General features: G+C 44.3%; 1 protein-coding gene across 1 annotated transcript in view; it reads left to right on the top strand.

The window, feature by feature from the left end:
- The window catches only part of kazna (kazrin, periplakin interacting protein a), a 428011-nt gene that overhangs the window by 63657 nt on the left and 336544 nt on the right, over nt 1-27810 (top strand). The window contains exon 2 of the mRNA XM_055165615.1: nt 11596-11733. Coding sequence (XP_055021590.1) covers nt 11596-11733 — 138 coding nt within the window. The remainder of the gene's footprint in view (nt 1-11595; nt 11734-27810) is intronic.

Genomic DNA, 27810 nt, shown 5'->3' on the forward strand with positions numbered 1-27810 from the left:
CATGTAGAGCGGGTTAATATGGACATTTTAAGACCAAAATGACGAGGCTCACAGCAGCAGTTAGAGAGATTGGTGACAGTTTTTCAATGCTAAGTCAAGAGGAACCAGAGTCGATGGAGCAAAACGTTGTAATTTTGTTTGGCCAGCTCCTGTTCGGCTGTTCTTGTGGCTTGTTAGTCCTATGAGCTTCTTTTGGTCTATGTTATTAGGTTATTTTTTTCAGACCAAGAGTTTGTTTTTATACCTGACAGTTTCGACTGCTCCCTGGTGGTCTTCTTCAGAGTGGTCACGTGATGTTGCTGTGACGTGTCCAATCAGCTGATTTAAACAGGTTTTGGCGCTGTCTTCCTACCAGTGGAGGCAGGACGACAGCGCCACCTGCAGTCCGACTTCCTCAGGACAGTATCCCAGGCGTGTGAGAGTCAAAAAAAAACCCTCGTCCCTGTTTGTAGTCCCACACACTTGGGATACTTGGCAAACTAGGAAATGAGCTCCTATGTCCAAAATTCCTGACTGTCCCTTTAAGATTTTCTAAAACTTTTGACCAGTAGTGTATATGATTATGTAGAGTACAGGACCCGTCATCTTGTGTTTCGTTTAAAGTCCGGTGTGGTTTATTTGTGAAAAAAGTTCAAAAATAGACCATTTAATGAATAGCGTCTTATAATCCAGAGCCTGGAAAATACGGTACTGTTATTTTGGATGGAAGAATGAGTCAATTGCAGAGAATATTTTTGCTCAGTCCCTTTGATTTCAACTGGGGTAGCACATTTTCAGCTGCCCAAAGTTGTTGGTTTGATTCCGTATACTAGCTGTAGTAGTAAACCTGTTTTTGTAATTATCTTGTCCATTAAAAGTATCCGTTTCTCTGCTCCACACACAGTCTGTTGTCTCTGAAAATATGTTGTATTTACTGAGACATTAACTAATTATTCCAATTAATTGAATTTGGCAAATGGAGCTTGTTGGCTGTCCGCGCTGGCTGCAGTGTGGAGCTCTGCAGAGGATTCCTGCTGCCAAGGAAATTATCAAAATAAAAACACAATTATAGATTTGAACAAAATAACAATTCACAACATGTAAACAGCAGACCAATTTGTTGAAATGACAGTGGCGACATTGTGTGAAACCGGTGAAAAGCAATGCCCAACACACATAGCTTGGATCGTCTTTTCTTTTCTATCTTTTCATCCGTTTGTTACAGATGCTTTGTGTTTGAATAGACTATGCAATCTCCATGGCAACTGCCTCCATATTGGTATTTATAGTTCTTTAGACAATCATCAAAGCTTTACAAACAACTTGCTTTTGTAGTTTGTGGAGTTGGTCGCACAGGTGAACAGGTGAATATTATAGAAAATGGAAAATGTATATTATTTTATATTTTATTATAATTTAAGGGGAGACAGTGCCTCAGAGCAGTGGTCCCCCAACTCAGTATTCAGACGATTAGTTCCAGAATCGGACAGAGATCTGTTTTTGTGTCCTTAGGCAAGACACTTTACCCACCTTGACTATTATGAAAGTGCTGTGTGGATGAGTGATTGGTGGTTGGAGGGGGTGATGGCGCAGACTCCCAGCCACTGTCAGTCTGACCCAGGGCAGCTGTGGCTACGTGACTAGTAGCGATGCAACGATACAGTTTTCCCACAATTTGATGCATATCTTCATACTCGGGTCACAATATTGATTTGACTTCAATACATTTTAAGATGTGAAGAATACAAATCTCATCATCTGTATTTTCCAGACTATAAGTCGCTCTGAAGTATAAGTTGCACCAGCCAAAAAAGCAAAATGAAGAAGAAAAAACATATATAAGTCACACCGGACTATAAGTCACACTTTTTTTGGGGAAATTTATTTTAGAAAATCAGAGTCCAGGAACCGACATTTCATCTTCGAAAGGCAAGTTCTAGTAAAAACAATAGAGCAGAGAACAACAGACTGTTAACGTCACATATGAACAGTTCTTCAGATAAACTATAACATAAACAACAGAACAGAACAAGTTTAACAAACTCTCCATCTCACTCCAAATCACTAAATCCATTCAATTCTTCATTCTCGGTGTCACTTCTGAGCAACTCCACAACCTCCAGAGGTCGGAGGTCGGAGCTCAGTGGTCAGACTCAGTGTCAGTTCCAGTTAGAATTATTCCAGCCTTTCTGAATCCCAACAGGATGGTTTTGGTTGTCACTGAAGTCACTTAAATTTAAAATTGTTCAGTGGTGCAGAAGTAATGGTGCGATCGACTGACATGATACAGACAGGACAGCGGCTCTTTCTGCAGGAGACATGCGCAGTAGAGCCAAGTGTCAGTGGTACATGAGAAGGAACAGCAGATTCGACACACAAGACTAGAGCCTCTCACTGCAGTCAGTGTGAACATTTTAATATATAAGTCGAATTGGAGTATAAGTCGCAGGAAACACCCAAACCATAAACAAAAGTGCGACTTATAGTCTGAAAAGTACAGTACTTTTTTCTGCTAATGAGGATAATAACACTATGATGTTAATGAAACAACACATAGGAATACATGATTAATGCCGATGTAGAGCCAAAAGCGATTCTTAGCTCTCTAAAAGTTTATATCTTTGTCATTCCTGGGCCTATCAATGTAAAATAAAAAGTGACGGAAAGATAAAACCCTCCTCTTTTAGAATATTTCAGCTGTAAGTCCCTGTGGAGCTGTTTTCTTGCTGCATCTGAGGAGGACGCCGCGATAACTGTTTCCCTTTCGGACCAAAATAAATGACAACACAGAGCGCGTGGAGGGACAAGGGCGTATCGAATGAACACGTGTATATAATCATGACTGTTTGAAATTATATTGAATATCATTGCATCCCTAGTAACTACAGAGTGTGGTGTCAGCTTTTATTTATAATCAAGCAGCTAAGGGTACTTGGCTCTAGAGAAAGAACAGGCATTTTTCACACATGTAAACATTTGTTATTATGCATCTAAATCTAATAAAACACACAATTTCTCTGCAAATATATGAATCTTTGAGAACAGAACAGTGCCCACAAATGTTCTCCCGGCTGCAGTGGAATAAAGTAGATTGAGTTCAGATCCAGTGAGGATTATGTGTGTTATCAGTGAACAGGTGACAGTTGGCGCCTCCTGCCCAGAATCACTCACTCAGATGGAAGAACTGATAGAACAAGGTGAAGGGAACATACCCGGACTCAGAAATAACACAGAAATGTGATTTAAAGACAAGGCTGGGTTTAATTTGAACCTTTGTAGAGACGACGGACAAAGTACAAGCAGCTCTATTTTTATAGTTCTTCTGATAGAATTAGAGGTACTCAAAAATATTCGGTTCAAGGTTAACTAAGGTAAGGTTAACTTAAGGCCGCCACACACTACAGGATTTATCAGTCGTAAACGAATCCTATGTGATATTTGAGGTTTACACGAGAACGCTTGCGGGTAAAAACGACAAAATATTTTATCAGAAGTGCCTTTCGTTTAGATCAGACATGTCAAACTCAGGCCCGGGGACGAAATTTGGCCCACGATATCATTATTTTTGGCCCGTGAGATCATATCAAATATGTATTAGAGCTGGCCGCCACCTACAGATACACTATAGAGACATTATTTATTTAAAATTGTGTTATTATTTTATATTATGCTTGTTCTTGATTCAGTGTTTAAGCAAAAACTATCATTAAACATTTATTTTAATAAGAAGAGGTTTAATATTACATCTCTCAAATGAAGAGAAAACAATACCGTATTTTCCGCACTATAGGGCGCTCTGGATTATAAAATGCACTGACATTAAATGGTCTATTTTTGAACTTTTTTGACAAATAAACTGCACCGGACTTTAAACGAAAGACAACAGTTGGATGGGTGAGTTGGACTTTGTTTGTGGCGTTCACGGTGACTCTGGGCTTTGTTCAGTTGTGGCGTGTAGGGAGGGTGCTGTCTGGGACCAACGGATTGTCGGCGTGTTCGCAGTGACTCAGTTGTTCAGTCGTGTCGAGAAGTGGCACATTGCACTCGCTTTTTCGGTTCATTCTTCCATTCCTCGTGCGTGTGGAGTGATGAGTGTGTCTGTGGGTGTTTTTCTCTGTGCGGTCGCTGTCTGCTCCGTGTGTGTTTGCGTGCGCTGCGGGTGGTGCGGCTTTGTAGTTTACTGAAGTCGTACTGGGACACCTGAGTGGATTCGTGTATAGGGCGCTCTGGCTTGTCAATTTTTAATGGAGTTGGATTCTTAAGAGCGCACCTAATAGCCCGGAAAATACGGTACATGTTGATGAAATTTTTCAATAAATATTTTGTTTGGTCCACGACTTAGTCCCAGTTTTTAAATTTTGTCTCTCTGTGAATTTGAGATTGACACCCCTGGTTTAGACAGTGACGGCGTTTTTGAGGCTTAAAAACGTAAAAATCTGAAACCACCCTCCAGAGTGGAAAAGTTGAATACTCTCCACCGTAGTGTTTCCGTCTACGCTGCCCAAGACGCAAAACTCTGGTCATATTTGCTCACGTCGTGTACACGTTTACGTCACATACATCACCACCGAGCGTCACCACGAGCCGCCTGGCATACATACACAATTGAATTCCACACACTTTTGCGTCACCGTATGCATGCAGATTTCCTTCTGAAAACGCTTGTCTAAACACGAAATAAAAAGTAAAGATGCGACGCCACTTTTGCGTCTTCTGTTCAGACAATCATCATATAAACCTCATCTCTGCGCCCAGACTGCTGCCGGATAAAGCTGCGTACCACAGGCTACACAGTTTTGACCGCACCTCACTTCTGCTGTTTCCTGTCGAGAGTAAAACCACTCGCTTTGAGACTCTTAAGTGTTCAAAAGATAAGAGCAGTGCACTTCTAGTTCAGATACAAGTCCATCTGTGGTATTATTATTTGTGAAATGTGGTGTAGTCCTTCAGATACATGATTTTTAAAGCATACACAGACACTTCTATTCTTTGGTAGAGTTTGGGGAGGTGAGCCAAAACAAAAAGCAAGCACAAACACAAACACGTAGGTATTTGTAACCAGAAACACCTAGCTTTAATCGCCAGAGCAGTCCTGTGTGATGTCACGTAGTACTTGAAATCACACTGGCCAAAGGGAGCAGCACATTTGACTGTTTTTGATCAGAAAGATGCAAACATACCTAATATTTACTAAAATAACTAATAAAAAGACAAGGGACAGTAGACAGTGTTGTTTAAAATTGACTCTTGTGAGCTTAAAACCATATAAATTAAGTTATAATGTTGTTTCATCATCAAAAACATACCTGGAGTTGTGCTTTTGTTTCATCCACACCTATTTGAGTAAACAGTGATTAGTCTGTCTACTTCTCCAGAGCTCAAAATGCTCTGTTCCACCTTGTGATGTCATGTAGTGGTTGTTTTCATGTTAACAGCTCCTTTTACATTTTGTTCTGTAGACTTCATGACATGATCCAAGTGATTCTAGTGAAGAAGTGTAGAGTTTAAAAACACAGCGGAGCACGTCATGTATTACCACATGACATCACAAGGTGGAACTGAGAGAAGAACTCAGCCTAAATATGCAGGGTTTGTGTCGCTTGATTCATCAGCCGGTTTCATTTCGTGGAAACCGTCTGACCTCGCAGCATTAGAATTTGTTCGCTTGACGGTAGGCGGGTACTTTTTTTATTTAACCAGTCGCTGCTATTTGGTCTTGGCGTATATAATTTGCCAAATCCTGTATGAAGAAAGACAATAACGTCTTTTCCCACAGCATTAGTGGAGCTGTTGAGGACCAAAAAAGTACTCAATTGTTCACTTTTATGGTACAAGCATGAAACTTTGCCAGATTATTAACATCTCTAGGACCAACATTTCTGGATATGGAACCAAGACCAAAGCTGGGAACTAAATTACTGCTAAACCGCCTTTTTTTGGAAAATGTTAAATTATCACATAGGTTATAAAGAAGAATATGATTCTCAAGATACTAGCTACTAAAAAACCCCTCCTTGAACCGTCACCTTATCGTGGTGGAGGGGTTTGAGTGCCCGAATGATCCCGGGAGCTATGTTGTCGGGGGCTTCATGCCCCTGGTAGGGTCACCCAAGGCAAACAAGGGGGGACGGGTCAGACGAAGAACGGTTCAGAAGCCCCTATGATGAGTGTACGAGCAAGGCCAGTTACGTCGCCCGGGATTGGCGTCACCGGGGCCTCCCTGGAGCCAGGCTGGGGTGGGTGCTCGCCAGCGAGCGCCTGGTGGCCGAGCCTCCCCCCACGGGGCTCGGCCGGGCTCAGCCCGAAGGAGCGACGTGGGGCCGTCCTCACGTGGGCCCACCACCCGCAGGAGGATCCATATGGGGCCGGTGCAGAGAGATCTGGGCAGCAGTCGACGGCGGGGGCCTCGGCGACCGGATCTCCGGACATGGGGACTAGCTCTGGGGACATGGAATGTCACCTCGCTGGGGGGAAGGAGCCTGAGCTTGTGCGGGAGGTTGAGCGTTACCGACTAGATATAGTCGGCCTCACCTCCACGCACAGTTTGGGCTCTGGAACCCAACTCCTTGAGAGGGGCTGGACTCTCCATTTCTCTGGCGTTGGCCGCGGGGAGCGGCGGCGGGCTGGTGTGGGCCTGCTCATTGCCCCACAGCTCAGCCGCTGTGTGTTGGAGTTCACCCCGGTGAACGAGAGGGTCGCGTCCCTGCGCCTTCGGGGTCGGGGACAGGTCTCTCACGGCCTACGGGCCGAACAGCAGTGCTGAGTACACCGGCCTTCTTGGAGTCCTTGGGGAGGGTACTAGACAGTGCACCGACCGGGGACTCCGTTGTTCTCCTGGGGGACTTCAACGCCCACGTGGGCAACGACAGTGACACTTGGAGAGGGGTGATTGGGAGGAACGGCCTCCCCGATCTGAACCCGAGTGGTGTTTTGTTATTGGACTTCTGTGCTAGTCACAGTTTGTCCATAACAAACACCATGTTCGAGCACAAGGGTGTCCATAAGTGCACGTGGCACCAGGACACCCTAGGCCGGAGGTCGATGATCGACTTTGTCGTCGTGTCATCTGATCTCCGGCCGCGTGTCTTGGACACTCGGGTGAAGAGAGGGGCTGAGCTGTCAACTGATCACCACCTGGTCGTGAGTTGGGTTCGCTGGCGGAGGAGGAAGCCGGAAAGACCTGGCAGGCCCAAGCGTGTAGTGAGGGTCTGTTGGGAACGTCTGGCGGAGCCCTCTGTCAGAGGGACCTTTCAACTCGCACCTCCGGGAGGACTTCTCCCGGATTCCGGGGGAGGCTGGAGATATGGAGTCCGAGTGGGCTTCATTCTCGGCCTCTATTGTCAATGCAGCTGCTCGGAGCTGTGGGCGTAAGGTCTGTGGTGCCTGTCGCGGCGGCAACCCCAGAACCCGGTGGTGGACACCGGAAGTAAGGGATGCTGTCAAGCTGAAGAAGGAGTCCTATCGGGCCTTGCTGGCTCGGGGGACTCCTGAGGCAGCTGACAGGTACCGGCGGGCCAAGCGTGCTGCAGCCCGTGTGGTCGCGGAGGCAAAAACTCGGAGCTGGGAGGAGTTCGGGGAGGCCATGGAGAAGGACTATCGGACGGCCTCAAAGAGATTCTGGCAAACCGTCCGGCGCCTCAGGAGGAGAAGCAGTTCTTCACCAACACTGTTTACAGTGCGGGGGGAGAGCTGTTGACCTCGACTGGGGACGTTGTCCGGCGGTGGAAGGAATACTTTGAGGATCTCCTCAATCCCACCGTCACGTCCTCCGAGGAGGAGGCCGAGGCTGGGGACTCGGAGGCGGACTCATCCATCACCCTGGCCGAAGTCACTGAGGTGGTTGGAAAGCTCCTTGGTGGCAAGGCTCCGGGGTTGGATGAGATCCGTCCTGAGTACCTGAAGTCTCTGGATGTTGTGGGGCTGTCTTGGCTGACACGCCTCTTCAACATCGCGTGGCGGTCGGGGACAGTACCTCTGGACTGGCAAACCGGGGTGGTGGTCCCTCTGTATAAGAAGGGGGACCGGAGGGTGTGTTCCAACTATAGGGGGATCACACTTCTCAGCCTTCCCGGTAAGGTCTATGCCAGGGTACTGGAGAGGAGAATCCGGCCGATAGTCGAACCTCGGATTCAGGAGGAGCAGTGTGGTTTTCGTCCTGGCCGTGGAACACTGGACCAGCTCTACACTCTCCATAGGGTGCTCGAGGGTTCATGGGAGTTTGCCCAACCAGTCCACATGTGTTTTGTGGATCTGGAGAAGGCATTCGACCGTGTCCCTCGTGGTGTCCTGTGGGGGGTGCTCTGGGAGTATGGGGTCCGGGGCCCTTTGCTAAGGGCTGTCCGGTCCCTGTATGACCGGAGCAGGAGCTGTGTTCGCATTGCCGGCAGTAAGTCAGACCTGTTCCCGGTGCATGTTGGACTCCGCCAGGGCTGCCCTTTGTCACCGGTTCTGTTCATTGTATTTATGGACAGAATTTCTAGGCGCAGTCAGGGGCCGGAGGGGGTCCGGTTTGGGGACCACAGGATTTCATCTCTGCTGTTTGCGGACGATGTTGTCCTGTTGGCTTCATCGAACCAGGACCTGCAATGTGCACTGGGGCGGTTTGCAGCCGAGTGTGAAGCGGCTGGGATGAAGATCAGCTCTTCCAAGTCCGAGGCCATGGTTCTCGACCGGAAAAAGGTGGCTTGCCCTCTCCGGGTGGGTGGGGAGTCTTTGCCTCAAGTGGAGGAGTTCAAGTATCTCGGGGTCTTGTTCACGAGTGAGGGAAGGACGGAACGTGAGATTGACAGGCGGATCGGTGCAGCTTCGGCAGTGATGCGGTCGCTGTATCGGACCGTTGTGGTGAAGAGGGAGCTGAGTCGAAAGGCGAAGCTCTCGATTTACCGGTCAGTCTTCGTTCCTACTCTCACCTATGGTCATGAGCTCTGGGTAGTGACCGAAAGGACGAGATCGCGGATACAAGCGCTCGAAATGAGTTTCCTCCGCAGGGTGGCTGGGCGCTCCCTTAGAGATAGGGTGAGGAGCTCAGTCACACGGGAGGAGCTCGGAGTAGAGCCGCTGCTCCTCCACGTCGAGAGGAGCCAGTTGAGGTGGCTCGGGCATCTGTTCCGGATGCCTCCTGGGCGCCTCCCTCGGGAGGTGTTCCGGGCATGTCCCGCCGGGAGGAGGCCCCGGGGAAGACCCAGGACACGCTGGAGGGACTATGTCTCTCGGCTGGCCTGGGAACGCCTCGGGGTCCCCCTGGAGGAGCTGGAGGACGTGTCTGGGGTGAAGGAAGTCTGGGAGTCCCTGCTTAGGCTGCTCCCCCCGCGACCCGGCCCCGGATAAGCGGACGAAAATGGATGGATGGATGGATGGAGTGTGTAACTTTTCTGGTTGCCAAGGAGATGTTATTGTTTCGTGTGGAATATTTTACAGTATGGCATTAAACCTTTCTATCTTCATGGAGCCTAAACCAGACCAAGTTACAGGTCAGATCTGTGGAGAGGCGACCCCGTTCACAGTCAGAATGTTTGTTTTTCTAGGTATTTTTTGATCTATTAAACCACCTGTAATTGGATTTTGACCACAGGGCCCTGGTTTAATGATTTGGAGTTTATGAAAAATAGTTGTTCAACACTACAAAATGGATAACTAAGCTAATTAGAAAGGCAGTGTTTTTTATGCCAGCCTCGTTTTGCAGTAGTCCATTTTGTGATGTGTGCAGTTCTCAGCTCCAGTGTTAAATTAGACTTGGTTCCATATCCAGAAATAATAGTCCTTGGGGTGTTACTTATCTGGGAAAGTTTCATGCTTGTACCATAAAAGTGAACTATTTTGGTCCTTAACAGCTCCACTAAATGTCTGTCTTCGTCTACATCCATGTCAACTGCTTTGCTTACTGTCGCGCTGTAACACAAAAGGGACCCAGACATGTGTTTGGCTTCACAGCTCTTTGCTGATTGGCCAGTGTGCGGTCTACTACTTCTGGGGTTCTTGCAAACCTTCTAGTGTATTCCGATTCCTGACCTAGTCGCTGGAGAGAAATTAAATTGAGCAGAGGCACTAGGTGGCACCAGCCTGGCTACGGTTTATGTGTTTAACATGTGGGCCCGGTCAAGCAGAAGTAAACAGCAAGGCCAAAAATTCAAGTTAATGCATCTGATATAAAAATGTATTGAACAGATACATATGTACTCTAGTTTATGAAAATGTTGACCTTTTTTCTGTACCATTTTTGGTTCTGTAGTTACAGACGTTTTAAACAGACCATGTATGAAACATGGAACAAAAATTATTTCCCAAATTTTAAAGACCTGCAAATCATGTAAATAAATGGATGTATTTCATCATATCTTGTGTTATTCCATCTTTGAACTGTTGATGAACGTACATGATTAAAAAAAAAAAAAAAAAGTATTTAAAATTATAAAAATTTACTTGGAAGGACTGACATATTTTATAGAAATAGTTTCCTTTCATTTTGAAGTAATATTAAAGTATTCGGAAGAAAAAAGCGACAAATGATGCAAAATCATTCACCTTCTACTTGTTTGCACAATTTTCCCTCCGTTACTTTTCCCTCCGTTACCATGACCTTTCTTAATAAAAAATCTCATGAGTCAAAAAGTAAGAGTTTTTTCAACCTAATCTTGTACCATATGGTAGAAAACTATATGAAGCAAATATTCAAACCAGTTTGTTAAGGATATGTAAGTGAGAACCAAGAGTTATCACTGTTTGGATTTATTGCCCAAAAAGTGCTGCATATTTCATTCCCTCCGTTACTGACATGAGTTTTTTAAATTTTTTGTCAACAACTTGAAAGAATATCACAGGTTTAACTTGACCCTGTTGGAGTGTAACTCTTTCCTACATTCTGATACTTTACTTATTTCAATAGTCCCTCTAGTTTCTGAATAAGAGACATTTGAATGTAAAAAATCTGCCCCTGTTTCCCTCCGTTACCACTTGACTGGACCCATGTGTGAATGAAACAAAACATAACCCCAGGTGTTTGCGATGAGGAAATAATATTATAACAGATCAGAAAACAGTATAATATTGGCCCTTTAACAGTTCAGCACTTACACTTACATCACCACAATATCTCTCTCGCTAAATACAACCGTTTAATCCGACTGCTGTCCCTCTCCTTTTCTTTAAACACACAAAGAACCTGGGTCCATTTGTCTCATTTGCATACGCAGCTGTACCTCCTCTCTTCTCTCCCCCTCCTCTCTCCTCCACGTGCTTCCATCTTTAGTCCGGCCCCCTCCTCTCCCTCTCCCCGTCCTTCTGTCCCCCCCTGTTTTCCCTGCGCGTTGGTACAGTCCATTTAAAAAGGCGCTTGTCATCTCCTCAGTGCTGTGTCCTCTCCCAGTCAGCTGCTCGAGCACATTTCACTAGACCTGCTACCACCGGCTTTCCAACACATGCTGTCCACAAACTCACTCTCCCACTTCTTTCTCTTTGTCTTTTTGCCTCTTTTCCCTCACAACCACGGATACCTCTTTACGGATTTACCATTTTGCATTGATTAAGGAATATTATTATTTTTCTATGACTTGGAAATGCCTAACTTGTCCGGAGCATGACGTTTCGCATGGATACTTTTCTTCTCTTTGTGCGTTTTAGGCCAAAATCGTGAAAATGATGGATGACAATAAGCAGCTGGCACAGAGGATAGATGGGGCCATCCAGTCGGCGAGCCAGGAGGTGACCAACCTGCGCTCCGAGCTCAGTGCCACCAGCCGCAGACTGGCCGAGCTGGGAGCTAATGACTCCACATGCAGCGGGAGCGGGAGTGGGAGCAGCACCGGGAACAGCACAGAGGGCAGCCAGCACAACCACAACGGTAAGAGAAACTACGGAGAAAAGAGCAGATAGTGGGGCTTCGGAATACTTCTGCTGCGAAGTCAGAGTTTAAAGCGATGTGTAAGTGGTGTGTGGTTTTTAATCTAGGGTGACCAGATGTCCCTGTTTACCCAGGACAGTCCCAGTTTTGAGCTCTGTGTCCCCTGTCCCCGCAGATTTATCCAAAACCACTGATTTGTTCCAGTTTTATACAAAAATGTCCCTATTTTTGACCAATCTGATCCCTTCCAACAGTAAAGAGAAGCATAAATTGTCACTTGTTTAGGTAAAATATAGAAAAAGCTGCTTTAAAATGACCAAACACAAAGAAAATTTGACTATACTGACTCACATGTTGGCAGAACAATTCTCCTTTATCCTTTATTCTCAATTCAATTCAAAGTGTTTTATTTTGAAAACCTAGTCACCCTAATGTAGGCAGAACCAGGTCTAAACCAGGGCTAAACTAAAACTAAACCAGGACTATATCAGATCTAAACCAGGATTTAAACAGGACTATGAACATTTCTGACTGATCTGATCCCTGCCAGTGGTAAAAGAAGAGCATAAATTATTTGTTTTGCCAAAATACAGAAAAGCGCGTTTGCAAATGATCATAAAGCAAAAAAAAAAAAAAAAACACAAATTTGTCCCAGTTTTACACAAAAATGTCCCTATTTTTGACCAATCTGATCCCTTCCAACAGTAAGGAGAAGCATAAATGTCACTTGTTTTGGTAAAATATAGAATCGCTGCTTAAAAACGACCAAAACTCAAAGAAAATGTGACTATACTGACTCACATTAGTGCCTAGATTTTAGATACAATTTTTCCACTCCAAACCAGGGCTGTCCCAGTTTTTTTATTTAGAAAATCTGGTCACCCTAGATTTATCACAAATTATCACACGGGATGGAGATTTTTGGTGATATTCGATTTCTTTGGTCACTTCTAGGCTTCATGTTGTTAAAGTTGCACTATGTAACTTTTCCTGATGACAGCCATGGTAAAAGTTTAAAGCGAAGTGTGCACGTTTTGCTACCTGGAGTATGTTTTTTTTATCACAAGTTATCACATAGGAAAGCTATTCTATGGTTTCTTTCAGTAATTATCACATGGTATAACTAGGGATTTTTGGTGATATAAGTTGTTAAAGGTGCACTACGTAACTTTTCCTACCCGTAATAACCTAAAGAGTGTCTTCTGAATACTTGTACTACAAAGTCAGAGTTGAAACGTTTTTTTTTTAAATCACGTAGGGAACTAGTGATAACATTTTTTTTGGTGATATTACATTTTTTTGGTCAGTTCTCGGCTTCAAGTTGTTAAAGCTGCACCGTGTAACTTTTCCCGATGATAATATCCACGCTGTTGATTTCGAAATGGAAAAATCACCATCTCAAAGCTTCAGTCGTTCAGTTCAGGTGATTAAATGAAGTGCTGCACATTTCTAAGACACATATAGACTAGACTTTATGTCGCTCTATTTAACTTTTCCTGATGACGATAGCTGTTATTCACAACCTCAAATCTTCGTTCAGTTTATCTAACGGCAACCAGCACAACCACAACGGTAAGAAAAACTACAGAGAAAAGAGCAGATTGTGGGTCTTCTGAATACTTGTGCTGCAGAGTCAGAGAGTTTAAAGCGATACGTGTGCGTTTTGGTGTATGGTTTCTGTCAAATCGGAGTGTTTTTGATCAGCTTTAGGCTTCATGTTGTTGTGAAAGTGATAATAGCTGTGCTGCTGACTTCAAAATTCTTCACAGTCTCAAAAGCGATATGTGTGTGCAAACTTGTGTGTGTTTTTTATCACTAGTAATCACATGGGTTAACTAGTGATGGGAATTCCTGGTGATTTTGTCTTAAAAGTCTTAAAAAGTCTTAAATTATGTTCTCCAAGTCTTATTTTTTCACAAAGGTCTTAAATTTCATGAGCCTATTATTTTGTATACTCAACCAGACTGCAGTGCGATGTGAAGTGGAGGGAGGAAATAAAAAGATATAGTAGACAGATATAGATATAGTAGTTGGTTGGTCATTATTACAATCGGATCTGGTGTTTTTCGCCTGCATAATGGTGCGATGTTGGTCTTAATTTTCATTTAAGTGGTCTTAAAAAGGTCTTAAATTTGGGGTAGTCAAACCTGGTAGAACTGAAAGCAGTTTTTGAATGAAGTACAGATGCCAGGTTACAGTATTTTTCACTAAAACATAGTTAACATCACTAGATTTAAGATTTCATTCCAATCTTGCTTGGGTTTGTCTAGATTTAGTCATTGTTGGACATAGGGATGGGCATGATTAGTCGATTAATCGATAATTGATCATTAAGAATTTCATCGATTACGTAAATTTTAATCGACAAACCGAATGTAGGTTGCTGTGTGTGTCGTGACCAAACAGGGTCTGTACATGTGTCTCTCTGCATTCAGAAGGAGTGAGACACAAACATTCGGTCAGTCTGCAACGTACCGAAGTGTATATGCGTATTTAACGATGATTTGTACAAGAAATTGCACACTTTCCGTTTCGGTCAAGACAAGTGTGAGTCCATGTGCACAGTGTACAAAGCAGGCACATATGTTTCGGTGTCCAGTGGGAAAAAGTTTTACCAGGTGAGAGTCGCGCAATGTCGATGACGAGTCCCCACCTCCCTCCCCCCGTACGGTGTCCTGGTTTTGACAAACGCAAATCTGGTCACACTAACCTGTATTCCACTGAGTCATGTCTTTTAATCCGACAGAAATTGACCGCATCAGCGACACAAGAGCTGTATTTTTTATCTTTGCTTAGTTTATGCAAATTAGCGATGCGGTTTTAAGTTTTGTTTCTGTGAGAGTTGAGCAAAAATGAATTAAACACATTATAATGTCAAACGGGCTGATGTGGCTCTAGAGTCGTTACGGTTTATATGTCGTAAAGTTGAATTTATTTATGCAGATTAGTAGTTAGTAGTAGTAGGTTTTCATTCCGCACTCTTCTCTCCAATTTATGTCTCTCTTTTTTAATTTTAATCTTCATGATTATTTATGTTTTGATTTGTTTTTATTATGATTTTAATGTATTTCTTATTCTGTAAAGCACTTTGAATTACTTTGTGTACGAATTGTGCTGTACAAATAAACTTGCCTTGCCTAGTGCAGATAGTAATAATAATGATGATCATTTTAATATAAAAACGTTAATGATTAATCGATAATCGATCGTTAATTCTCTCGACGATCCATTAAGAAAATTTCATCGAATGCCCATCCCTAGTTGGACATCACCTGCCTGTCTCTATGAAGATATGTTTAAAGCCATACTGCAGGACATTTTAAGCAAAGCAATAACATCTCGATGGAGACAAGCAGGTGGCAAACCCCCTCCTAGATATGAGTGAGTCCTCATGTTTAAGTCCTGCTTTAAAAGTCCCAGAGTGCAAATAGAGCTGAAGACAAGGTCGCCGCGGGGTCTTAAAACTCTTAAAAAGTCTTAAATTATGTTTGTCCAAGTCTTATTTTTTTCACAAAGGTCTTAAATTTCATTATCTTATTTTTTTGTTTACTCAACCGGGGCTGCAAAATAAAACCAAAAATAAGAAAATGAAGAAACAACAATTTTCTTCATTATTTGTCTCCAAAAACAAAATGAAAAAACAGCAATGATTTGTTTTTTCGATTTTGTGTTTAAATGAATAATGGAAAAAAATGCATAACAGCCGTTTCCTGTTTCCATGACGTAAACTGCAATGCCGGACTGAACCAGGACTGAACCAGGACTAAACCAGGTCCAGGACCAGACCGGAACCAGACCGGGACTGAGACCAGGACTTAGACTGGGACCAGACCAGGACTGAGACCGGGAACTGAGACCGGAACTGAGACCAGGACTGAGACCGTGACTGCGACGGAGCTGAGACGGGGCTGAGCCCGGGGCCAGACCAGAACCAGACCAGGAGTGAGAGCGAGACTGAGACGGGACTGAGACCGGGAACAGGACCAGGACTCAGACCTGGATTGAGACGGGACTGAGACCGGGAACAGGACTGAGATGGGGACTGAGATTGGGACCAGACCAGGACCAGACCAGGACTGAGACCGGGACTGAGACCGGACTGAGACGGGATGGGACCTGGAGACCAGACCAGACCAGACTGAGACTGGGACTGAGATTGGGACCAGACCAGGACCAGACCAGGACTGAGACCGGGACTGAGACCGTGACTGAGACGGGGATGAGACCTGGCCCAGACCAGAACCAGACCAGGACTGAGAGCGGAACTGAGACGGGACTGAGACCGGGAACAGGACCAGGACTCAGACTGGGAACAGGACCAGGACTGAGACCAGGACTGAAAACGGTTTAGTCCTGGTTTAGTGTCGTTTTAGTCCTGATTGCGACGCAAAAGTTCCACACTTTAAATCACAAGAAATCGAAAACTGAAAAAAGCAATTGGTTATCTGTTTTTTAATTTTGGTTTTGGAGACAAATAATGAAGAAAATTGTTGTTTTTTAGTTACCATATTTTTGGTTTTATATTGAAAAACAAATGAACGAATGATACACGATTTGACAGGCCTATCCACAAGTGATCCTCCTTTTTGCTGATCTAAGCTGTTTCTTCCGTTCACACTTTCCACTCATTTCACCCACAAGTTCACAACTACTCGCTGATTAGACACGTCTTATCTCTGAGCTCGGATGAAGCCCGCAGTGAAGCCGTCCAATAGTCTGTTTTCCGTCAGTTTTGACAGGTCCCACTCTCTCTGCTCCTTTGGCGTGTCCATTCACAAATCCCTGTCATGCTGAATAATTAACCCCCTGAACCCTCACATGCACTTTACCGAGGGCACCGGGGCTAATGTTACGGCCTCTTTCCACTTTCGCTGCCAGAGTAGGGAGGGGGGACGAGCGGGGGGGCAGTGTGGGGTCACGGAGGGGCGGGGCTTTGGGCTGCCCTGGGATACTGTTACAGAGAGAGGTAGTTAAATGGACGTTCCAGTTTCAGTAGACTGCTCTTTTTTATGACGTTAAAAGTGTATCATGCTAAATTTACTCACACCTGGAGTTTTGTTTCATACACATGTTTGGATAAACCTGCATTATTACGCTCCGTTCCACCTTGTGATGTCATGCAGCAGTAGAAATCGGCGCTGAAATTACCGTATTTTCCGGGCTATTAGACGCGCTCTTAACCCTCTAACCCGATCAAAAAACGACGCAATCCAGAGCGCCCTGTACACGAATCCACTCGGGTGTCCCAGTACGACTTCAGTAAACTACAAAGCCGCAAACACGCACGGAGCAGACAGCGACCACGCGGCGAAAAAAACACCCGCAGCCACACTCATCACTCCACGCCGACGAGGAACGGAACGGAGGAACGAACCGAAAAAGCGAGCGCAATGTGCCACTTCTAGACACGACTGAACAACTGAGTCACTGCGAACACGCCGACAATCCGTTGGTCCCAGACAGCACCCTCCCTACACGCCACAACTGAACAAAGCCCAGAGTCACCGTGAACGCCACAAACAAAGTCCCACTGACCCATCCAACTGTTGTGTTTCGTTTAAAGTCCGGTGCGGTTTATTTGTGAAAAAAGTTTGAAAATAGACCATTTAATGACAGTGCGTCTTATAATCCAGAGCGCCTTAATAGCCCGGAAAATACGGTATCCAAATGATTCTAGTGAAAGTGTATGGAGTTTGAAAACACACTGTAGCACTTTCTGTATTACCGCATGACATCACAAGGTGGAACAGAGCTAAGCCTATGCAGAGGTTAGACTTAGACTTAGGGTTAGTCTGAACGACACAGATCAGATTTTTTTTCAAATGTGACCCAGGTCACTTGGATATGTGGTCCTGAAACTGATACATATCCGATCTTTTGACATGTGACTTCAGTCTGAACGGCCAAAGCGCATTCGTCCGACCTACACGTTATCAACAAGCCACAAACGTCACTATTCTGCACTGAAGTAGGAGAAAACTGTTAATGAACTCCGTGTCACTGAAGCGAAGCACATCACCACTCACCACTCTTGACTACGTCTCCACATCCACACGTTCCTTTCAACGGACGTCGCTGCCGCTGTCCCACAAAACACCACGGCCAAAAACCTCGTCCTTCTCCTTCTCAATCTCCTCCTTAAAACAAGTAAGTTGTTCATGTTCTGGCTCCGGTACGAGAGGAACTTTAAAATCTCCAGGTGCTCGATGCTGCGTCCATGTTTGGACAACTTCCGTAAACACAGAGACGCTCGCTGCGGTTGACGTCGTCGTGTCTCCAGTGTCACATGTGGGACACTTTTGGGCCGTTGTTTAACGTTCACACTGGAGTCACATACAAGTCGCATTTAATTGAAAATGTGAACGACCTCGCAAAAACATCGGATTTCACAAAAAAATCGGAATTGAGCGTTAAGCCCTGCAGTCTGAACGTAGCCTTAGACTTTATTGATCCACAAGGGAAATTAGTTGGAAGAAGTAGCTCACATTTTATTATAACACAGAGTTAATAAATCAGTATCAATAATACATCAATAAGACATAAATTATATTATTTTAAATTAAATTATATTGTTTTGTGTTAAATATGTGTGAATGAAAAAAAAACAAAAACACAACTCCAGGTCTGTTTTTTGATGAGGAAACATTATAATATTGATCAGAAAACAGCGTAATATGGGCCCTTTAAATTACGCAATGGATTTAAAAAACAACCTGAGATCTTTTTTGTGTTTAGCTTCAGCCGTTCAGTCTCCACCTCCTCCTCCTCCTCTCTCTCTCTCTCTCTCTCTCTCTCTCTCTCTCCTCCCCTCTCTGTCCGTCTCTCTTTTTTACTTTCTCCCTGTTACCATAGCGCTCTGCTGATCTACCTCGATCTCTCTCTCTTTCTGTCTCTGTCTTTCTGTTACCATAGGACTTTGCCGGTGTGGCCTTTCTCTCCCCCTCTCTCTCTTTCTTTCCCTCTATCTCTGTTACCATAGCACTCTCTCCCTCCCTCTCCCTCCCTGTTTCTCTCTTTCTCTCTTTCCGTCTCTCTCTCTCTCTCTCTCTCTGTTGCCATAGGACTCAGCTGGTGTGGTCTCTTTCTTTCTTTCTTTCTTCTTCTTCTTCTCTTTCTTTTCTTTCTTTCTCCCTCTCTCTCTCTCTCTCTCTCTGTTACCATAGGACTCTTTTGGTGTGACCTTTCTCTCTCCGTCCTTGTTACCGTTGCGCTCCGTTGGAGGTGTCTCTCTCTTTCTACCTCCCTCCCTCTCTTTCTCTCTTTTACCACCTGCGCTCTGTTGCTGTGGTTTCTCTCTCTCCCTCCCTCCCTTTCTCTCTTCCTTCGTTTCTCTCGGTTACCATCGCTTTCTGTTGGTGTGGTCTATCTCTCTCTCTTTCTCCCTCCCTCTCTCCCTTGCACCCGAGTGCTCTGCTGCTGTGCTCTCTCTCTCCCTCTCTCTTTCTCTCTCTCTCTCCTCTCTTTCTCCCACTTTCCCTGTCACCCTAGCACTCTTCTGCTGTTGTCTTGCTCTTTCTTCTCTCTCCCTCCCTCTCTTCTCTCTCTCTTCCTGTCACTTTAGCACTGCTGCTGTTCTCTCTCTCTCTCTCTCTCTCTCTCTCTCTCTCTCTCCTCTCCCTCTATCGTCTCTCCACCCTCTCTCCCTGTCACCCTAGCTCTCTGCTGCTGTGGTCTCTCTCTTTCTCTCTCTCCCTCTCTCCCTCCCTGTCACCCTAGTGCTGCTCTGTTGCTATGATCTCTCTCCCTCCCTCCGTCCCTCTCTCCTCCCTCTTTCCCTCCCTCCGTCCCTCCCTAATGCTCTGTTGCTCTCTCTTTCTCTCTCCCTCTTTTCTCCCACTTTCCCTGTCACCTAGCACTCTGCTGCTCTCTCTCCTCTCTCTCCCTCTCCTCTCCTCCCTCTTCTCCCTCCCGCTCTGTACCCTAGCTCTTCTCTGCTGTCTCTCTCTCTCTCCTCTCTCCTCTCTCTCTCTCCCTCTCTTCTCCCTCTCTCTCTCTGTCACCCTAGTGCTCTGTTGCTCTCTCTTTCTCTCTCCCTCTTTTCTCCCACTCTTCCTGTCACTCTAACACTCTGCTGCTGTTCTCTCTCTCTCTCCCTCTCTCTTTTCCTCTCTCTCTGTCACCCTAGTGCTCTGCTGCTGTGGTCTCTCCCTCCCTCCCTCTCGCCGTCTCTCCTCCCTCCCTCTCTCCCTTTCTCTCTCTCCCTCCCTGTCACCCTAGCGCTCTGTTGCTATGATCTCTCTCCCTCCCTCCGTCCCTCTCTCCTCCCTCTTTCCCTCCCTCCGTCCCTCCCTAATGCTCTGTTGCTCTCTCTTTCTCTCTCTCTCTTTTCTCCCACTTTCCCTGTCACCCTAGCACTCTGCTGCTGTTCTCTCTCTCTCTCTCTCTCTCTCTCTCTCTCCCTCTCTCTCTCTCCCGCTCTGTCACCCTAGCTCTCTTCTGCTGTGGTCTCTCTCTCTCCCTCTCTTCTCCCTCTTTCTCTCTGTCACCCTAGCACTCTGCTGCTGTCTTCTCTCTCTTTCTCTCTCCTCCCTCGCTCTCTCTGTCACCCTAGTGCTCTGTTGCTCTCTCTTTCTCTCTCTCCCTCTCTCTTCTCCCTCTCTCTCTCTTCCTGTCACTCTAACACTCTGCTGCTGTCTCTCTCTCTCTCTCTCTCTCTCTCCTCTCTCTCTCTCTCCCTCTCTCTCTCTTTCCTCCCTCTCTCTCTGTCACCCTTGCACTCTGCTGCTGTGGTCTCTCCCTCTCTCCCTCTCTCCTGTCTCTCTTCCCTCCCTCTCGCCCTTTCTCTCCCTCCCTCTCTCCTCTCTCCCTGTCACCCTAGCTCTCTGCTGCTGTGGTCTCTCCCTCTTTCCCCTCCCTCCCTCTCGCCCTTTCTCTCCCTCCCTCTCTCCTCTCTCCCTGTCACCCTAGCTCTCTGCTGCCGTGGCCCTGTAATCTCTGGCAGAGTCGTTAGCCCACATATCTCCCACATTCCTCCCAGATCAGGTTCAGCAAAAAGGTCTCCTGTATTTCCTTTGCTTCAGGAAGGAAATCAAATATGTCTCCTCCGACTTCTCCTTTGTCCCAGTTTAACCTCGACGGTGCACATGTACAAAAAAAACTGACTCGGCACTATCGCAGCGGAGTGGTTCTGCAGGGCTGCGCCGTACATGGATCTCCATTGTCGGAAGGTTCAACAGTTACCATGGTGACCAGGGTCGTCCACGGTGTCGGCGGACTTTGCTCACTCTGCCTAATTAGCTATATTCTCTTTTAAAAACGCCTTGACAGTCTTTGTTTCTGTCATAACCCAAAGAATCGTGTCAAGTTGGCTCTGAGACGCAGCAAAGGATCATGGTCTATGTAGTTGTAGTCTTGTTTTTCAGCGATTTCTGCACCATACCTATTCATTTAATCAAACGGACGTGTAATTCAATATATTGTGACAGCCCACGATATTATTATGAGGCTTTTGACGATACGATATCACGATATTTGGGATATTGTTACATCCCTAGTCAAACACGATCAAGTAGAGAGGTAAAAATGCTGAAATAAACACATCTCATCAAAACCGTAATACATTTGCCTGATACTTTAAACCTCAAAATCACATTCTTGTAGATTTTTTTTTTAGAGAAAGAGTTATTTTTGCTCTTTCGCTGTTACAAAACTGAGTAGCCTTAGTCTAGTCCTTCACACTGTGCGGTGTTGGACTGGTGTCAGTATTGGATCAGCCTGATTCATCATCCGGTTTCACTTTGTGGAAACCGTCTGACCTCGCAGCATTACGATTCGTTCACTCAGCAGTAGGTGGGTACTTTTTTTTATTTAACTAATCGCTGCTATTTGGTCGTTTTTAAGCTTTTCCCAAATCCTGTAGGAAGAAGGGCAATAATGTCTTTCCCCTTGATAAAATTCACCAAACATTCTCTTTGTTCCAGCTTTAAATCCTCGATCTCGGGAATCGTTGCCAACACAGAATGTCTGTCTTCGTCTACATCCATCTCGACCGATTTGTTTACTGTTGTGCTGTACCACAAAAGGGACCCAGACAGGCGCTTGAGTTTGACGTCATGGTTTCACAGATCTTCACTGATTGGCCAGGACATGGTCTACAACTTCTGGAGTTCTTGCAAACCGTCTAGTGCAGGGGTGTCGAACTCATTTTGGTCCGGGGGCCGTATCCAACCGACTTTGATCTCAAAGGGGCCGGATCAGAAAACACATGGCATATAAACCCCAAAAATAACAATAAGTTCAAATCTTTGTGCAGAGAAACACAAATCTATTACAGAAATTTTTTTTTAATTGATTAACTCTTTCTTTTACAAAATATTATAATATTATGAACAACCTGAAACTTTAAGAAAAATACATTTTCAACACAATGCATACAAGTTCATGTTAAAACAAATAAGAATAAGTCAATTTTTGTTGTAAAATCCTGCACTCGGCTCCACTTTTCTCATTTTGGACATTTTGTTTATGAGGGTGTCACGGTCAACAGTCAAAACGATCGTCCTTTAAGAGCGTTTGAAAAGAGACAAGTCTTCATTTGTGTTGCTCTGGTGGGAGGGGCCACGTACAGAGACGCTGGACACGCTGATATGCTCAGCACCGCAGAAAATTACCAGTATTTTAATAGAAAATATAATTAAAATATTTTAGTAGAAAATCACCCAAGGGCCACATTAAAAGTCTTGGAAGGCCGGATCTGGCCCCCGGGCCTTATGTTTGACACCTGTGATCTAGTGTATTCTGATTCCTGACCTAGAGCGGAGACACTAGGTGGATTGGAACCCGAAAAAATTGCATCAGAACAACACTAATGGTGACACAATGCATACATATACAGCAAAAAGTACTAAAACATTTTTAATAAAGCTGGAAATTCAAGAAAAGATACAAAATGGGGTTTAAACAGCACATTTTCAGGAGCCTGCGATCATTACGAGCGTTCATGGTCCTGTTTAGGTGCTTGATTTTCAACAAAAAGGTGACAGAGCCAAATAAAACACTTAGGTAGTTAGTTTGTGTCTGTAATTCAACCTTTTTACAGCTCAGATCTTATCATATAGCCAAAAAAATGTCATAGTAGTATAAACAAAATGTACAAAAAATTCCAGCTTTCATATATTGAAGGATAAGTCAATATAGTAATTATCGTGACAGACCTATCCACAAGTGATCTTCCTTTTTGCAAATACTTTCTGACAACATTCGCCGTTAGACATCAGCTCACCCATTGTAGTTCCAACTAAACCAGTTCTTTCTGGTCAGACTGTGGTAAAATAAAGCTCAGATTAAAGTCTTAACTTGAGTAACAGAGCTTCAGACAGAGCAGTGCTTTCAGTTTGCATCACATCCCCATCGAATGTTTATGACATCAGTTCCAAAGTATCAATACTTCTACTGAAAAGCCAGGAAAATGCATTGCCTCCGTACGGATATATTCAGGGTTCCCACGGTCATGGAAATCCTGGAAAAGTCATGGAAATTTGTAAACCCAATGAAAGTTTTGGAAAAGTCGTGGAATTTTAGTATTTCTTTCACGCAACCACAGCGTTCTGTTAAGTTTTCATTTGGCTGTTATGATTATTTCCGAACGTACGCACCTGTTGTTTAAAAAGAGACGACAGTAAATGCACTGACACTATTTTGAACGTTAAAAAAGTTTAATCCCAAACCATAATGTGAGTGGAAAGGGTTAACATTTCATATTTAGCCCTAAAAGTATGATCAGTTCTACACATGTACGGTGCCGTAAAGTCATGGAAAATTCACTTTAAATCATGAAAAAGTCATGGAAAAGTTTTGAAATTTTGTCAGTTAAAAAGAGTGGAAACCCTGTGTATCACGGGTGTCAAACATACGGCCCTTTAATCTGGCCCTCGGCTGATTTTCTACTAAAATATATTAATTATATTTTCTATTAAAATATTGGTAATTTTCTGCAGTGCTGAGCATATCAGCGTCTCCAGCGTCTCTGTACGTGGCCCCTCCCACCAGAGCAGCACAAATGAAGACTTGTCTTTTTCCAAACGCTCTTAAAGGACGATCGTTTTGACTGTTGACCGTGACACCCTCATCAGAAAAATGTCAAAAATGAGAAAAGTGGAGACGAGTGCAGGATTTACCAAGAAAAATTGACTTATTCCTATTTGCATACAAGTTCAGTTCAGTTAAAACATTGTGTTGAAATTGAATTTTTCTTAAAGTTTCAGGTTGTTCATAATATTATAATATTTAGTAAAAGAAAGAGTTCATCAATTAAAAAAGATTTCTGTAATAGATTTGTGTTTCTCTGCACAAATATGTGAACTTATTGTTATTTTTGGGGTTTATATGACATGAGTTTTCTGATCCGGCCCCTTTGGGATCAAAGTAGGTTGGATACAGCCCCCGGACCAAAATGAGTTTGACACCGCTGCTGTATATTATATAAGCAGCTCTTGAGGTCAAAATAAGTCGTGTATATACATACTATATACATAAATAGTTACCGTTGTTTTGGTTCAGACTATGGTGGCTCAGATAGTTTCTATATTAATAGATTAAAGGTGCACTGTGTAACTTATTTATCACAGTTTAAATGTCTTATTAAGCAAAATTTACTCTTATGCCCTGTTATAATGTTATTATCTCATCAAAAACAGACCTGGAGTTGCGTTTTGTTTCATCCACATGTTTGAGTAACACTTTTATCATTTTTCCAGCGCTAAAATCATCAAAATTATTCTAGTGAAGGAGTATGGAGTTTAAAAATACAACGGAGCACTTCCTGTATTACCACAGGACATCACAAATTGGAACAGTGTTTTCCGTTTGAGAGAAGAACTCAGCCTAAACACGCAGAGTTTGTGAGTTAAACATTTGTGAATGAAACAAAACACAAATCCAGGTGCGTTTGTGATGAGGAAACTGCATTATAATAACATGGATCAGAAAACAGCGTAATATGTCTCGTTAATGTGAACAAAAATGGCATAAATAAATAAATAACCTGTCAGAACCTGCATAATTCCCCCATGTTTTGATCTGTGTATGTCTCTGGTGCCTCTTAATCAGCCCTGGTTTACTCCCCCTCGTACAGTTTCCATAGCAGTGGGAGCCGCGTGGGGTGGGGGGGTGCTGATGATGTCACTGATTCAGAGTGGCTCTCCTCTGGGTGCTCCGCTGAAAGCACCATTAAGCCTCTATGCACTCGGCACGCTCCCGTAAACAACACAACATCTACGGCTGAAACGTTCACTCTTACAGGAAGATTCCATTTTCTGATCTGTGTTGTTGTTGGGTTGTTTGCGCTGGAATTGCACATTTCTATTAAACTAAAGGTAAAAGGAGCTGTTCACTTGAAAAATACCACTTTATGACTTCAGAAGGTGGAACAGAGCGTTTTGAGCTTTGGACTTGTACACAGACTAATAATAAAAGGTTACGAAAACATGGAAACACAACTTCAGGTGCCGTATTTTTCGAACTGTAAGCTGCACGTTATTTCATGGTTTGGGTGTTTCTTGCGACTTATACTCCAGTGTGACTTATATATTAAAATTTTCATACTGAAGCCGCGAGAGGGCGCTCTTTGTGTCAGTATCTGCTGCTCCTGTTCCTCCTGTACCACTGTCACTTGGCTCTACTGCACATGTCTCCTACAGAAAGAGCCTCTGTCCTGTCTGTATCATGTCAGTCAATTGCACCGTTACTTCTGTACCACTGAAAATTTAACTTTCAAACAAACTTATAAAGACGACTGAGAAGACTAAACACAAATGCCCACGAAAAGAAAATTATATTTTGGCGATTACAAGCTGCAAGTAGTGAAATCTGCAGCTGAAAACAGTAATCAAGCAGCAGAAAGAAAGTTTGGAGTGAGCGAGAAACTTGTGACATCGGGAGGATGCACCATGAAACTTTCCTGAAGTCACTGGATGGATCGACAAAGCCTGGAACTTCAGTGACACCGAAACCATCCTGTTGGGATTCAGAAAGACCAGAATAATTCTAACTGGAACTGATACTGAGTCTGACGACAGCGACACAGAAGAGGAAGTGGTGCTCTGTTTACCTCTGGAGGTCACGGAGTTGCTCAGAAGCGACACTGAGGATGAAGAATTCAATGGATTTAGTGATTTGGAGTAAAACGGAGAGTTTGGTAAACTTGTTCTGTTCTGTTGTTTATGTTATAGTTTATCTGAAGAACTGTTCATATGTGACGTTAACAGTCTGTTGTTCTCTGTTCTATTGTTTTTACTAGAACTTGACTTTCAAGATGAAATTTCTGTTCCTGGTCTCTGATTTTATACATTAACTTTCCCCCAAAAAGTGCGACTTATATATGTTTTTTTCTTCTTCATTATGCATTTTTGGCTGGTGCGACTTATACTCCGGAGCGACTTATAGGCCAAAAAATACGGTATGTTGTTGGTGAGGTAACAACATTGCAAGTCTGGCAGTTCCAGGTCTGAAATCTTCCAAATGATTTTAGTGAATGTGTATGGAGTTTAAAAACACCGTGGAGCGCTTCCTGTATTACCACATGACCACATGAGGTTTGAGACAGTTTGAGAGAAGTTTAAGAGAAGAATTCAGCCTAAGATGTGCAGGGTTTGTGCGTTAAACATGTGTGAATGAAACAAAACACGATGAGGAAATAGATCAGAAAACAGCGTCATATTGGCCCTTTACCTTTTGCTCCTACGCGCTGTTGTCCGTCCCCTCCCAGTCCATTCGAAAACCTCTGCTCTATAATAGAAACCGTTTTGTACTTGGTCATTAGGTCATTTATCATCAGCTCCAGTGTTTTGCGTTTGCCGGGGGGTCGCCGGTCCACTGCACAGCCCCAGACAGGCTCTCCTCTGGGGGGAGAGCTGTCCTGGATACTACCTGCTTCTCTGTGCTAACCTTGCTCGAAGGCTACGGCCCGTAATTGCGTTTTGCTCACTGGAGGATTTTCGCATTTGCATTTTTTCACTAAAAGCAGCCGGTCGCAGAGATATGGATAAATTGAAGCCAGTCATGTATTGTTTTGTGAGGTGTCCGTGGAGAGAGCTGGAATAAATGTGCACATATATTTAATTTAATGTAGTGCTCTCCGAAGAATAGTCCTGCCCCGCTTTGATACTATTACTGTGTTTCAAATTACATCACAAACTCCCATTAGGGTGACTCCGGTTCAGGTGGTCGAGCAGTAGTCTTATAACTAGAAGGTTAGTGGTTAGATTCCAGCTCCAGACAGACTTAGACTTAGACAAACTTTACCGATCCACAAGGGAAATTATATGGACACAGTAGGGATGTAACAATCACCAAAATATCGTGATATCGAATCGTCAAAGTTCTCACAATAATATCGTGGACCATCACAATATATCGAATTACAAGTCTCTTTTGCTTAAATTAAAGGTTGTATAGAGGATTTTCCAAGGAACGAGAAATCCAGCGACTGTTTGTCCTTTTTCAAATGTTGCGCATGTGTGAAACCCCCCCCCTCCCCTACAGCTCCTACGTAGAAACGCCTCCTCCTCCCTCCTCCTTACGCCAGAAACAGGTTTGTTTACAGCCGGTGAGCTGCACATGACTTGTAAACAACTAACTACAGTGTTGGTTAGGCAAGACGGAGAAGTGAGGAGCAGGGAGAAGAGCGGAGCAGGGAGAGGAGAGGAGAGGGGAGGGGAGAGGGGAGCGGGTGCGCGGAGATTCCGTGCCCGGAGAAGTGAGGAGCAGGGGGAAGAGCGGATCGGGCAGCGGGGAGAGGAGCAGGAAAGGGGTGCAGAGAAGGTTGCGTGGAGATTCAGTGCGAATGAACTAGCTACAACACGCAGCAGCAAGCGGACTCTTTCTTTGCCTTGAAAATTACGTTTTCAGACATAGGATATCGCTTTCGTGTCCTGAAAAACGTTTGACTAGCTCTTGGAAATAAAGTACGTTTTCATAATAAGCAGAAGTTTCCTGTCCAGGAGTAATTTGTGGACCAGTGCGTCAGTCTTTAGACCCTGCGTCTGCTTCAGTCGCGC

Source organism: Boleophthalmus pectinirostris, unplaced genomic scaffold (genome assembly GCF_026225935.1).
Source record: "Boleophthalmus pectinirostris isolate CB_2022bp ecotype Guang Dong unplaced genomic scaffold, ASM2622593v1 HiC_scaffold_8, whole genome shotgun sequence".
NCBI lineage: Eukaryota > Metazoa > Chordata > Actinopteri > Gobiiformes > Gobiidae > Boleophthalmus > Boleophthalmus pectinirostris.